The sequence below is a fragment of the Urocampus carinirostris genome, chromosome 8 (genome assembly GCF_059441175.1).
Source record: "Urocampus carinirostris isolate Australia breed hairy pipefish chromosome 8, RoL_Ucar_1.0, whole genome shotgun sequence".
NCBI classification, from domain to species: Eukaryota; Metazoa; Chordata; class Actinopteri; order Syngnathiformes; family Syngnathidae; genus Urocampus; species Urocampus carinirostris.
Window position 1 is genome coordinate 33230383 of NC_142356.1, and position 14539 is coordinate 33244921.

The following is a 14539-nucleotide window of genomic DNA, read 5'->3' on the forward strand; positions in this document are numbered from 1 at the left end:
ATTACATGCCAATCAAATCACAAGTGCCCTTTATTAGGAGGTCACCTACTGTAGATGCTTTTCTTTTTAGCGACTAACCAATGTTGGTTTCCCAAACTCCAGATTATTGTGCTGCATTCTGCACCCCAAACGTTTCGCAGTCATCTTATCTTCACATTGTGGGAGACGAGTTGCTACCGGGGATAGACGTCTTATGGACAGGTAATCTCACACAGAAATGCATACAGTGCCATAAAACTGTTCCCGCTGCTAAAATGATTTTTTAATTTTTTAAAATTATTTTTAGGAATATTGTTTTGTTGTTGTTGTTATTGTGATTATTATTATCATATTGGTGTTGCTATTTTTATTAAATGCCTATTATAATTAAAATGCTAGTTAATAATAGGCAAAAGTGGGCAAAATATTATTATTTTTATTATGAAATGTTAAATATTAATAATCATAATATTTATTATTGATAATGAATAAATTCAACCATCCATTTACTTAAGTTTATTGAGGGGGCAGACCTCCAGTTCTTAATCAACAAATGCGTTGTAAATAAACCCACATCCATTGTCTGCACCGCTTATCCTCAGTCGGGTCGCGGGGGTGCTGGAGTCCGTCCCAGCTATGTCCGGGCAGTGGGCAGAGGACACCCTGAACTGGTTGCCAGCCAGTCGCAGGGCACACAGAGACAGACAACTCACTCGCTCATTGAAACAATTAGGGCCGGCCAATTAACCTGACATGCATGTTTTTTGAGTGTGGGAGGAAACCCACGCAAGCACGGGGAGAACATGCAAACTCCGCACAGGAAGGCTGGTAGCTGGATTTGAACCCATGACCTCAGAACTGTGCCACGCACGCACTAAACACTCCCCGCTGTACCAAAACCCATTATTGTTAGGTTATCTATTAATGCTAGTAATAAAATTAATAACTAATGTTTTTGCAAACTTATTCATAGTTAAATTATTTTTGTTAATATTAACTTCAATATTAATGGGGGTAAATTTTTGAAACAATATTAGTAAATAAGAATGAATTATCACAAGTTACAGCTCTAAGAAATATTCTATGAACAATTTAAAATCATCAATTTACTATCTATCTATCTATCTACCTACCTACCTACCTACCTACCTACCCAACCAACCAACCAACCAACCAACCAACCAACCAACCAACCAACCAACCAACCAACCAACCAACCCAAATGCCCAAACACCCAAACAAGTTAGGCACCTAAGTTGGTCATGCTTTCGTCCCTCCAGATGAAACGGGACATAAGAAAGCGGCCATGTCACTCGGGTGAGGGTGACACAACACACTCTTTTGTTCAACAGAAGGGCCCGACAGCTTTCACTGATTTACCCCTGCCGCATCATACAGGTGCCCTGCCCATCCCTTGGAATGCTTTCACACATCCCTCTATCCTTTTACAACACCTCTCCACTCATTCCTATCTATCTCTCTATCTCTCTATATATATATCGGAGTCATATCCCCTAGTTGGAGGTGGCTTGAGTCAAGAACACATGAACATTTCTGACTCTTTCTAGGAGATTGATACAGAGGAGGGGATTCTCTCGCTCAACCCAGCTGATGTGTTGGGAGTCATTAGGTGACCAAACCCCCCAATTCCAACCCCTAATGCCAAGCAGGGAGGCAATGAGTACCAATGTTGTAAGTCATAGGTATGACTCGGCCGAGGCTTGAACCAGCAACCTCCCAGTCTCGGGGCGGGCGCCCTACCCCCAAGGCCACGAGCTTATATTATAACTATTATTATTCAAAAATTATTAGCCCCCCCACTTTGCCCATTTTATTGTCCAGGCTCATCAAACTAATATATGGATTAACCGAAGTACAGTGGCACCTCTTCATACACGCTTAATCTGTTCCAGGATCGTGCTCGTAGCTTGAATTCTTCGTGTTGAGCCCGTGCACACATTTTTTTAAAAACACAAATGTTCTTTTGTTTTTTTCTCTATGTGCAATAAAACATGATTAAACATCTCATCTCATTATCTCATCTCATAAGCTGCACCGCTTATCCTCAGTCGGGTCGCGGGGGTGCTGGAGCCCATCCCAGCAATCATCGAGCAGTGGGCAGGGGACACCCTGAACTGGTTGCCAGACAATAGCAGGGCACACAGGGACAGACAACTCGCTCGCACATTCACGCCTAGGGACAATTTGGACTGGCCAATCCACCTGAAATGCATGTCTTTGGAATGTGGGAGGAAACCGGAGTGCCCGGAGGAAACCCACGCACATATGTGATAAAAACAATCCTTTTGCTGAATACAGGTACTCTACAGGGATAAAAAGTGCTCGGGATCAGACCCCTGAAGGCAGGAAACGCATGCACAAACTGGGTCTCAAGCAGCCTATAGTGCATAGGTTGAGAACCTTTTTGAGCCAAAGAGCCATAAAAGCAAAATAATTTAAACTTGTTTTTTGAAAATATATTTAAAGACTAAATTCAACAAAACCGCTTTCCAGACAAAAGCTAATTCCTCAGCGCATTTCATTTACTTGTGTTCCATTTGATGATTTGATCAAATCAATGAAACCATAATACCAGAGCAAAGTTCTTTTGAAAAGATTTCACAGAATACTGCAAACCATAAGGATATGTTCGGATTTACCTTCGACACAAACTGCACTGAGTGAGAGAGAGAAGGTAGTGCCTTGTGCAGAGATCCGCCCACCTCTACGTTCTCACTCAATAATATTGCTCTGAGTGGTTTGCTAGCGTTTCAGGGCTTTTTTTCATTTTGTTTTGCGAGTCTTCATCATAAAGTTCTCAACAGTGAATATACATAGTTTAATGAGCTTCCATTTAAAGGGTTTCTTAGTGACCTACTGCCAAAACAGGCTAGGTTGATGTGACACCCTGACTGTAATCTGGAGTTGAGAATGGTTCCTATGTATACTGAACTAAACCGATATATAATCAGTGTTGCTTTGACTTGCATGTACCAACATCGGGTGTAAACCACTGGACTCTGGTATGCAAATTGTGATATGGCTAAATGTTATCTCCGAACCTTATGTACACGTGAAAACTATACATTGCTCATAAGCCATAGGTTACTGACTGTTGTTCCAGTGGTAGCCTCTGGGAATGCTTGTCAATTGGATTTTCCGATATATGCGGAGCAAGATTTTTCTTTTAAATAAAACTCGTATATTGAAATCCTCATGAGGGGAGGTGCTTGCACAGAGGGAACATTTGAATATCAGTTTTAGATGTTTTATGTAATCTTGGAAAACGTATACAAAGCTACTGGTATGTAAAACATGCTTGAAACCATGGATGTAATGACTTTTTTTTTTTCAAACTAAATCAGCGGGTTTTTGTTTCTTTTTTTTTTTTTTTAATCTAAAATTGATTCCCTAGCCACTAAAACAGAGAGAGTAGCATTTTGTTCATGATTCGGTAACCAGCTATTTCTTAACTTTAAGTAAGATTTGAGTTTGTGTCCTTTCCCCTCTATTTAAGCAAAAAGTATGCAAGTTCTTGCATGTGACATTTCATTTCAGGTCCAAAGGTGGTTTCCCATAAAATCTCAGTGGAGTCCATAGAAGAGGTTTCCTCCATCCTAAAGAGGGCGCCAGTCATTTGGGACAATATACACGCGAATGACTATGACCCACAAAGAATTTTCATCGGCCCTTACAAGGTAAATACTGATCGATTTAGCAATTAAAAACAATGAAAAATTATTTAACTACGGAATATGTTTTTATTAAAATAGCTGTAGCTTGAGTTATAGGTTTAATTTTCTACACAAGATACCTTTTTTTCACAAATTGTGATTTGAGATGCTAAATGGAAGGAAGTTTCGGTGTTGTTTTGGTAGGTGTTTTGCACAAAATAACAGAATAAAATGCCTTATTTGCTTTTTTTCCTCAACTGAGACTACATAAGGGCTCAATTGTTAAAACTTGGACAGCAAAAAAAAAGGTTGCAATGGGGGTCGGCAAACCAAAATATTGAAAGGGGCCATTCTGGACTAAAAATGTTGTATGTTTCTATAGTAACTATATTACCCTACTATCAAAACAACTAAGTTCCTTTGGAGAATAATGCACCACATGACTAATCTGTTGTAGGATACTACCTCAAGTTTAACATCATTACAATATCAATAAATTACAGAATGATTAATTCTCATCTCATTAGCTGCACCGGTTATCCTCAGTAGGGTCGCGGGGAGAATGATTAATTGATTTCATAAAACTAAAGAAAAGTAATAAAGATATCCATTTGTTTATGTCATTTTTATTTTGAGAATGAAGCTTTTGTTTACTCTTAGACTGGTGATTTCATACTTATGGTCAGGGCTGTTTCTAGAGACGATTTAATGAGAAATGAAACGAAGACGGTTCATCCAAACTCAAAAATAGAGTATGTGTGTTGACAACAATGAAAAGAGGCTTCACTCTAACCTCGGCTTTTCTTGTTCTTCATTTAGGATCGCCCTACAGAACTGATCCCTCGACTGAAAGGTGTGCTTACTAATCCTAACTGTGAATTTTATCCCAATTTTGTGGCGATCCACACTTTGGCTACGTGGTGTAAAGCGTATGCTAACAAAGCGCCCCGTGACGTGGAAATGGGTGAGCTCTCTCGATTTTCTGCCGTGTAATTGTTGGGTGTGTTGTTAATCTAGCTCTTGTGTGTTTGTAAGGTGATGAAGAGCAGGACTCCTTTTATAGCCCCAACAAAGCCCTGAGGTTGGCCCTCACTGACTGGCTGGAGGAGTTTCTGTCCACAGATCAGCCCACAGGTAACACAGTACAGTGTAGTGTAGCTTAGTGTAGTATTGTATAGACCAGAGGTAAGCAAACTAAGCCCGTGGGCCATAGTTTGTAATCCAGCCCACTGAACAAATTATTATTATTATTTGAGTTCTACAGATGTTGTTTTGGTGCCACTCTTGTCCCTAGTGTCCCTTTGTGGCCCTTGTCCTCCTTATTAATATAATTCGTGTACACTCAAATAATTGTAATGTCTTCTGTGAGTCATGTTTATTTGTGTAGCCCTTAATCACAAGAAATCTCAAAGGGCTGCACAGACCACATATTATTACAGACTACAGAGGTGTTTCAAAACCAATTTGATAAAATTGTCTAATTGCAATCAAATATAGATTGAAATATAACTTGTAGATATAAACGTCTCCCTAAATATGAGTATTCATTCATAAATGCAGATTAGAATAAAATAATATAATTTTTCCCCATGCATTGCCAAGGAATGAGATCGAGACTGTGTCGGCAAATACACACAAAAAAATCAAATTGGTTAATAGTATCATCTTCCTAGCCTAACCACTCTTGTGAAATGTTTTAACTAAATGCGGCCCACGACTCAAAAAGTATTGTTCATCTCCAATAAAGTTTTGAATTTGTAAAACATCTGGAAAAAAAGACTTTGTAATTACGTAAAGGGGAAAGTACAAGTTGCAAAATACAACTGTGATTGTGTTAGTATATTTTTCTGCCGTGCAAATGATTTTGCTCACACTATATTTTCTACATATTTTTTATCGTTTTAAATAATACAAGGAGACCAAGAGGGGAAGGCCACAATTGATGTGGATGGATGGTGTTATGAGTGCACTGCAGGAAAGAGGTCTAAATATAGTGGAAGCTAGAGCTTTTATTGGTGATAGGAATGAGTGAAGAGGTGTTGTAAAAGGATAGTGGGATGTTTCGATGTGTTCTAAGGGATGGGCAGGGCACCTGTATGATGCGGCAGGGGTAAACCAGTGAAAGCTGTCGGGCCCTGCTGTTGAACAGAAGAGTATTGCGTCACCCTGACCCGAGTGAGACGGATGCTTTCTTGTGTTCCAATTCATCTGGAGGGACGAAAACATGACCAACTTGGGTGCCGAGGTGCTTAACTTGTTTGGGTGTTTGGGCATTTGGGTTGGCGATGGTCCCCAAAAATCTTTGTGTTTTTTGCTACTTTTTCCCTATTTTTTTTCTTTGTTTTTGTATGTGTTTGACTTGTTGTTGGTCACCCCTCTCGAGGGATATGACCAGGGTAGATAGATGGATAGAAATAATACAATATTTTTTGTTGTAGTATTTTATTGTAGTATTGTTCTAGATGCTTTTTAATAGCTTTTTCTCTTTTTTCACAAGAAAAACAAGTTAGACATTTAGTATTGTTTTTCTTGATTTTGCAAGGAAAATTAAGTTATTATAGTAACATTTGTAAAAATATTTTATTCAAGAAAAATAAGTTCAATCATAAAAAAGTAAGAAAAATAATACTATGTTTCTAACTTGGTTTTCTCCTAAAATAAGAAAAACATTACTATTAGAAAAATACTACAAAAAGATACCAAAATAATAATAAGTTGTTTTATTTACTGCTAAAAAAATAATTTTAAAATATGATAAAATAAAATGTTCAAATTATGCTATTTTATGCTAAGTTCAGAACAGTACACTAAAAATACTACGTTAAATTAGCAAATCAAAGATCTGCATTCTGCTGCAATAAATTATTCAAATTAGGTGTTATTTTTATTATTTTGTTAGATAAAACTAGTCCACATGAGAAAGGCAAATTCCATATTTCTTCTACCTGTTTTATTGCAAAAACTAATTACAGTTTTGCTAATTGCGTTGTTATTTTTGTCAACAAGTAAAAAAATAAATCTGTAAAAATTATAGATATCATTTTTTCAATTAAATATAGAATATATGGAACGGTTTTCTTATTTTGCTGAGAAAAAAAATGTTAAATAATCTGAAATAAGAAAAATGGAAAAATGTTTTTGTTGAGAAAAATGATCAAAAAAATGAAGTATTTGCCTTTTCTTACTTTTTGTTTGGCTAAAATTATGTGCCAAAAACATAGCTGTGAAAAATGAGATACACGTATAGTAAAAAACGTCTAGTAAAATATACACATATCACTGCGAAAAGAACAAATATATTGGTTGTCAAACTGATGCAAAAATGTCCGTTCCCTTTATCTTTCAGCTTACGCGAAAAAGGATTTCACAGATGAGGAGCCCATGCAGACAGACCTCGGAGAATACTCGTACGTACCCGGCCCAGGAGAGAACCCGCTCTACACGGCTGAACCGCTGACGTTGGAAGACCTGAAGCTGCTATGCGACCTCTTCTACCTGCCCTACGAGTACGGCCCCACGGCCAAAAACATGCTGCACGAGCTCCACTGGCTCAAAGGTCACAGCCAAGCTGTTGCCCTCAAGACAGAACAGGTCACATTCAAATAGAGTTGCATAAACATGGAAACAGCTCTAAACTACCGTAATTTCACGACAGTAGGGCGTACCTGATCATTGGGCGCGGGTGCCTTCTGCTGCGGCCGCCTTACAACAATACAGACAAGCATACAAGTGCGCAGATTTAGAAATACAGCCGTAGCAAAACTGAGTTTAGTTGTGGTTTTGATTACAAAGACACACAGATAAAGACCTGTCAGATTTAGTTCTTCAGCTTCCTCCACTTGCAATCATTGATTCATCAATTTTTAATTCTCTCGTGGCTGCTCGGTTTCCATGTTATTCCGTGAAGCGTAGAAATTAATGCACCTTGGCGGCACAAAACACGGATACAATTCAATATAGGGAAAGCGAACTGATCAATCCGCCTCCTGTAGCACTTTAACTTTCAAATTGCTAGATAGGCTACAGCAGTAGCATCCATGAGTACTTCCGCAAACAATGGATGCATTACGTGTGATGTCCTCTTCTGCACAAGCTGGACATGGTGCCGTTCACACAGGAGATGCATGGAACTCACAGGAGGTTCGCATACGAGTGCATTTATTTGGAAATGTGAACGATCTCACAAAAACATCGGATCTCAGCCAAAAATCGGAATTGAGCATTAAGCTTTGCAGTCTGAACCCAGCCTTTTACACACACAGCATCTCACCCTATATTTGAACAATACCTGCGCCTTATGGTTGTGAAAATACGGTATACACCTCTTCCAAGCATGTACAACTGATGTGTTTTTCTGATGTGTTTTAGATGTCGGAGTGGATTTCGAGAGCGCGGCAGTTCGACGACATGTGTGAAGCGGTGGTGCGAATGTTCAACCGCTTGTCCAACGCGCCGAACCGCCGCATTCTGTACGATCTCTACAACTACATCTGCGACATCAAGAGCGGCGTCAGTCTCGCTCAAGCTTACGTCAAATCGTTGGGTAAGAAAAGGACAATAGCAAGATCCAATTATTCAATTTTACCCAGGGACGGACAGTCAGATTCGTGTCTGGTGAACTACAGTCAGATTTACAGATAAATTGACCTACATCTTATTCACACAGTTGGAAGGATTAGGTCAAGTCAAGTCATGTTTATTCGTATAGCCCCTAATCACAAGGAGTCTCAAAGGGCTGCATGGACCACAGATTATTGCAAACCATAGACTAATATGACACTATCCCCTGATCCAAAACTTACATGAGGGCAAGGAAAAACTCAAAAAAACTCAACATGAGGATTGTTCTAAAAATTTAACCAGACGCGGTTTCTAATTACTTGTTGAAAAATGTAATCAGTAATACAAATGCTATAATATTAAAGTAATGGAAATCGATTACTTTGGATTTACAAATTGTTATCATCAGGGTTGGGTAGGGTTACTTTAACATGATTACTTTCAATTACTTTTGGATTACTCCAATACCAAATATGCTAATAAAAGACAAAAGAAACTAAATATGAATAAAATTACTAAATTTTGTGCAGGCTTGGGGAGTAACGGAACACATGGAACGGCAAAAATGATGTTGGCAAGCTGTTTGGATTTATTTTTATTTTGTTTCTGTCGCATTTTATGTTAGTTTTGCCGGAGATCAAAGAGATCAAAAGAGATCAAAGACAGGAGAGAAAGCTTACCACGTGTTTTGAGTCATAATTTTATGCATATTTAGTTTCTTTTGTCTTTTATTAGCATATTTGGTATTGGAGTAATGAAATGATCTGCATTTATTTAGCGCTTTTCAAGTCAATGACTTTACAATGTGCTCCACATTTCCCAATAGCGGCCTTGCAGCCATGTAAGGCGCTAACCTGCTTATTGGGGGGTATTGGCGGTTCAGTGTCTTACCCAAGGACACTTCGACATGTAACACGGACGAGCCGGGATTCGAACTGGGATCCCTTGATCCCAAGACGAGCGCTCTACCTCCTGAGCTACTGCCGCCCCCAGTAATCCAAAAGTAATGGAAAGTAATCAAGTTAAAGTAACTCTACCCAACCCTGGTTATCAATAACGCATTTCAGTACAGTACTCGTGACCAAGAAAAGTAATTGCATTCCAGGAATACATTCCTTTGTACCATTGATTGTTATATCGCAGTTTACTAGGAAAGTGTCTGAGAGTGAGAATTAAATTGTTATTCAAAGACCAAAATTTGCGCTGTTTCAAACTTCTTTAATTTTTCACGCTCGTCTTGGGATCAAGAGGTCGCAGGTTCGATTCCGGGCTCTTCCGTGTTATATGTCAAAGAGTCCTTGGGCAAGACACTGAATCCCTAATGCCCCCAATAAGCAGGTAGGCACCTTGCATGGTGGCTAACCGCTATTGGTGTGTGAGTGTGTGTGTGAATGGGTAAGTGTGAAGCACATCGTAAAGCGCTTTGGGAGGTCTTCATTGACTTGAAAAGCGCTATGTAAATGCAGACTATTTACCATATACCGTTACTTTTGGATTACTCCAATACCAAATATGCTAATAAAAGACAAAATGAACTAAACATAAATCAAATTTCTAAATTTTGTTTAAGATAAATGAACAATGTAACATTGAAAAAGAAATAGAGGAAACTAAGATCAGGTTGTTGTTTGTAGTAGTCCAACAAACAAAGTGCTCTCATTTTAACCACAAACTTTCTCTTTCACATTGTGGATAAGATATTCTTTGTTTTAGTTCACATTAAGAGCACACCAGGAAACCAGTATTGTTTCAAACACTCAAAAGTGTTCAGTTTCTAAATTTCCAACACACTATAGTCATTTCAGTAATTGAAACTATGATAGACAAAATTTATCCATGAGTACATTATCTACTGTATATAGTCAGTGCATGAAGTGATTGAATGGATACTTGAAAAGATGCTGTGGACGAGGGCGCACGCTCCCAGGCATTAAATTGCATTTAACATTTCATGTTATTGTATTTGTTCTTACTTGTTTGTTGATGTTTTCCTCATGCATTGCCAAGGTATGAGATTGAGACTCAAGTATCGGCACATTCCCCCACTTTTTTTAAAAACTTTAATAGAGAGGGAGACAGAGACACAGAGAGAGGGAGACACAGAGAGAGAGGGACAGAGAGAGAGAGAGAGACTGAGAGAGGGAGACACAGAGAAAGCCAGAGAGAGAGAGAGCAACAGAGAGAGAGAGACACAGAGACGCTTGTGTACTGATTATTCCTGCTGGTATGACAGGAGGGCCAAAATCGAAAACAGAACCTTTACAAACCAAATTCCCACCACTATTTGTCATAGAAAATTAACTTATTGGGGTATAACACTATTGTTTGGCTGAGGTGTGCACTATCACCCTCTGCCATTAGGCACAAGAATTCTGGCCTCACTCTGCATCTTCAAACGCTCTGCCCAGTAATACGTTACATACTAATCGTATTCATGATATTCTTCGGTAATGTGAAAATTTAGCGGTTCTGAAAAAGTCAATCCAAAAATTGTGAAGGTAAATTAAAAAGAACTCTGAATAAATATATCCATGTATTATATTTTTAATTTTTGTATTTATATATATTTATATTATGCCTCCCTTGACCGCATGTCACTGATTTTACTGTTTCAGAGCTATCGTTGTTTTAACAAAGGATTTTTTTATTGTTAAAGGATGAATTGTTGCTATTTTTCTACCTTTCACGCTCAACATTGACTTTTGTTGGCTACAGGAGGGTTTGGCAAACCATCGTCACAGCTCATGGGCTCTGATCCTGAACCTTGGGGATTCAGAGGAGGTCTCTCAGGAGAGTTTCAGGTCAGCTCACTGACTCTGTTGTCAAAGTGAAAATAGAAACGTATTTTCATATGATGAGTAGTTGTTGTTCACTTTTGTAACCATCCTGAAAAACTTAAACTACAAATGTGTTTTTCCGCCGTGGGGGCAGGTAATAAAATAAGAATTTCCTAAAGAAATTAACAAAGACCCATGAGGCTTTTGAGTAGGTAAGCTGGAGTTTGTGTATATCATTTGTCTACTCTTTGTACTACAAGTGCACAGTTCTTTGCGGAACCATAAATCTGCCCAATGAAGGAAACTGCGCATGGACAGCATTTTGCACAAAAAATTAGACTACTCAAGTCAAGTCACGTTTATTTGTATGGCCCTTAATCACAAAAAGTCTCAAAGGGCTGCACAGACTACAGATTATTACAAACCACTGACTATTATTACACCATCTTCTGGTCTAAAACCTACATGACGGCAAGGAGAAACTCAAAAACCTCAACATGATGAGAATTGTATTCATGTACAAGGAATAGGGAAGTCAAAGGACTGACCCGAACATTTCAATCAGAATAGTAGCAGTCGGACTAAGACCTTAATCAGATTTCTGTGAACGTTTTGTAGCGTCATCGATATGACACTCAAACACTAAAGAAGGACCGGAACCACAAGAGATGTGTTATCTATGCTTTATTTCCCACCAGCTTAATAACACAAAAATATCATGGATCAGAGATAAGAACAGCTCAAAATATCACAAAGTATGTTCTAGCAGCAGGATGGACTCTTTATTTTTGTCATTAAAATAAACAACAACAAAAACATTCTCTTCTCTTTTCGGCACTGGATTTCTTACTTTGAAGGTACTGGAAATGGAAAAAAATGGCCTCCAAAGTGCCTGAGAAGTGCTTGAATTTGGCCACGAAGGAAGTGTACGAACTCTGAAATCTCGAATTTTTTGAAACTAGGGTAGCTTGTATAGTTAGAGCCACTGCACTTGCAATAGTCAGATCCCAATCTGACTATGTATGTCCTTCCAGAGAATGCTACCAGGCCATGGAAACAGAGACCTGTACAAACATCCTCCCAGGACGTCAGTGTACTGCATACGTCCCTACTGTGTGAACGACGAGGTGACGTTTTAAAATCTCTGCAACAAACTCGACATTCTGTTTTTGTCACGCTTGCGTTGCTTTATCATTTTTAGACGGAAGTGCAGAAAATCTTTGTGGCAATGCAACAAGGACTGATTGAAGATGGCCCCATGGCAGAAGTGCCACTTATCAGTGACGTGTAAGTAGCGAGCAAATTAATATTATTATATTGCGTGAGGAAAGATATGCCAGTTATTCAGGCACGGTTGATTATCACTGTATATAAGCCTGCGTAGCATATACATAAGCTGACCCCCTACAACTGCTTTCAAGGGACATTGCGTGTTGTCTAGCGCCTCCTAGTGGTAACAAAAATCACACGTTTATTAAAAAAGCAATTTTGATTTCAATAATAGGAACAAATGCATTAACCGTATTTTTAATTAATTTTTACTTATTTCACATAACATGAAGTTCAACGATAAGGAGATGACATGATTGCCCACCGCCTTCTACTACGTGAACTCCATCCATCCATCCATTATCTGCACCGCTTATCCTCAGTAGGGTCGCAGGGGTGCTGGAGCCCATGCCAGCTATCTTCGGGCAGGGGACACCCTGAACTGGATGCCGGCCAGTCGCAGGGCACACAGGGACGGACAATTCGCTCGCTCATTCATACCCAGGGACAATTTGGATCGGCCAATTAATCTGACATGCATGGGAGGAAACCGGAGTGCCCGGAGGAAACCCACGCAAGCACGGGGAGAACATGCAAACTCCACACAGGAGGTTTGACCTCACAACCTCAGAACTGTGCCGCACACGTGCTAACCACTGCGCCGCCGTGCTGCCCACTACGTAAACTGAAAATTCAAAAACCTTGCAGGGCAACAAAATAGTTAGCAAAATGGTCAATTTGAATCTCCATATTTTGTAATCATCTTTGTGCACTTGCTTTCGGTTACACTACACAATACGGCAACTTTAAGTGGTCAAATTTTACACAGAATATCCACTTACTAAAGAAATCCGCACCCGAAACATTAATGAAACGTGTACTTGAACCATAATTATTATTTATATGAGTAAATAATAAAGATAAATATAATGGTAATAAAGATACAAGCATTTACTGTACCTTTGAGCAGCACTTTGACGACAGACACTCATACACCATTTTTGTACTTCGCCTGTAATTTCTTCAATTCAATTGTTTTCACTGTTTTCCATTATACCTTCCCCTTATAACTAATGTTTTTGGGACTCATTATAATGGAGAAAAATGGCAATAAAACACACTAACTTACAATATAATTAGATGTGGTCCCTTTCAACCACAATTGGGATGGCACCAATTGACTGAACAGGAAGAATAGAGCGTCTGAGGCAGGAGCATGAGGACAAAGCCTGACAAAGCATATCCGCTTGGTTTTATGCGCATATAAGCCGTCCCCTTGATTTCAGTGTTGTATTTTACAGTTCTAAATTCAGCTTAAATGTCAGTATATCAGATTCAGAATCAGATTTACTTTATTGTCATTCGTGTACACGTGTATACAGAACGAAATGTCGATACATCTGACCCGCACAGTTTTTTTGAGCGTCAGCCGGGATAGATAAGATTAACCATGTCTTCGTCAGAATTTTAGCGCAGCAGTTCGTCATCTCGCGGTTCGATGCCACTTCCAGAAAAAAACGGATGGGAGAGGCATTTTGAAGGGTTTAGCCTTTAGCCTAGCTGTTAGCCCGGCCCGACAACCTCTGTCTTGCCACTCTGCTTCGCTGCTTTGTAGGCCGCTGGGTCTGTCACTTATATATGATATTTGTTAAAAAATTGAATGTTAATTTTTGATTGGGTATGTTGCAGCCTGTCAAAAGGTGAAATCCCTCCAAGCCCCCAATGTTCCCTCGTTCTTGAAGACGAATTGGGGCCATGCGGCTACATGCTAGCTCTTACAGACGCCAAAGCAGCTACAGCTTCTATTCAGGTGAGTTTCAAATTCATTAGTTTCAACAATAGAAGCTTACAGTACACTCCTAAAGGTCTTTTGTCTCCTTTTTACTCAGAGCGACGCAAACGTGTTATTTGAGAACTTCCCCTCATTCATCACTGGACAGGTGCTGCCAAGAGTCAACGACCCGTCTCCGGTCAAGAAAATGATTGGACATATGCTGTCCACCATCAGAAGTTCTGGTGAGTCGATCACATTTTGAGGAGATACTTCAAGGGTGTCGAACCTACATTGTATTCATTATTTGTTTGGCAGAGCAAGTAAGCAATATATAAAGTGGAGCATTGTAAAACAACTGTTTAATTATCTTACCTTTACTTATAAATTAAGTTTATGTGCTGCTCCTTTTCAAATAAAGGCATCGCTCTAAATCAGAGTCCTTGGTCTCACTATTGCCCTCTGCCATGAGGCAAGAGACTTGCGTGCCTCACAGTTCTAGTAATACC

At 39.2% G+C, this 14539-nt stretch overlaps 1 protein-coding gene across 1 annotated transcript in view; it reads left to right on the forward strand.

Annotated features, from left to right (window-relative positions):
* The window catches only part of ogal (O-GlcNAcase like), a 37579-nt gene that overhangs the window by 21893 nt on the left and 1147 nt on the right, over positions 1-14539 (forward strand). The window contains exons 16-26 of the mRNA XM_088342934.1: positions 103-201; positions 3538-3677; positions 4473-4617; positions 4689-4787; positions 7000-7244; positions 8022-8196; positions 10929-11014; positions 12025-12117; positions 12192-12277; positions 13949-14069; positions 14149-14275. Of these exons, the coding sequence (XP_088199060.1) occupies positions 103-201; positions 3538-3677; positions 4473-4617; positions 4689-4787; positions 7000-7244; positions 8022-8196; positions 10929-11014; positions 12025-12117; positions 12192-12277; positions 13949-14069; positions 14149-14275 (1416 nt within the window). The remainder of the gene's footprint in view (positions 1-102; positions 202-3537; positions 3678-4472; positions 4618-4688; positions 4788-6999; positions 7245-8021; positions 8197-10928; positions 11015-12024; positions 12118-12191; positions 12278-13948; positions 14070-14148; positions 14276-14539) is intronic.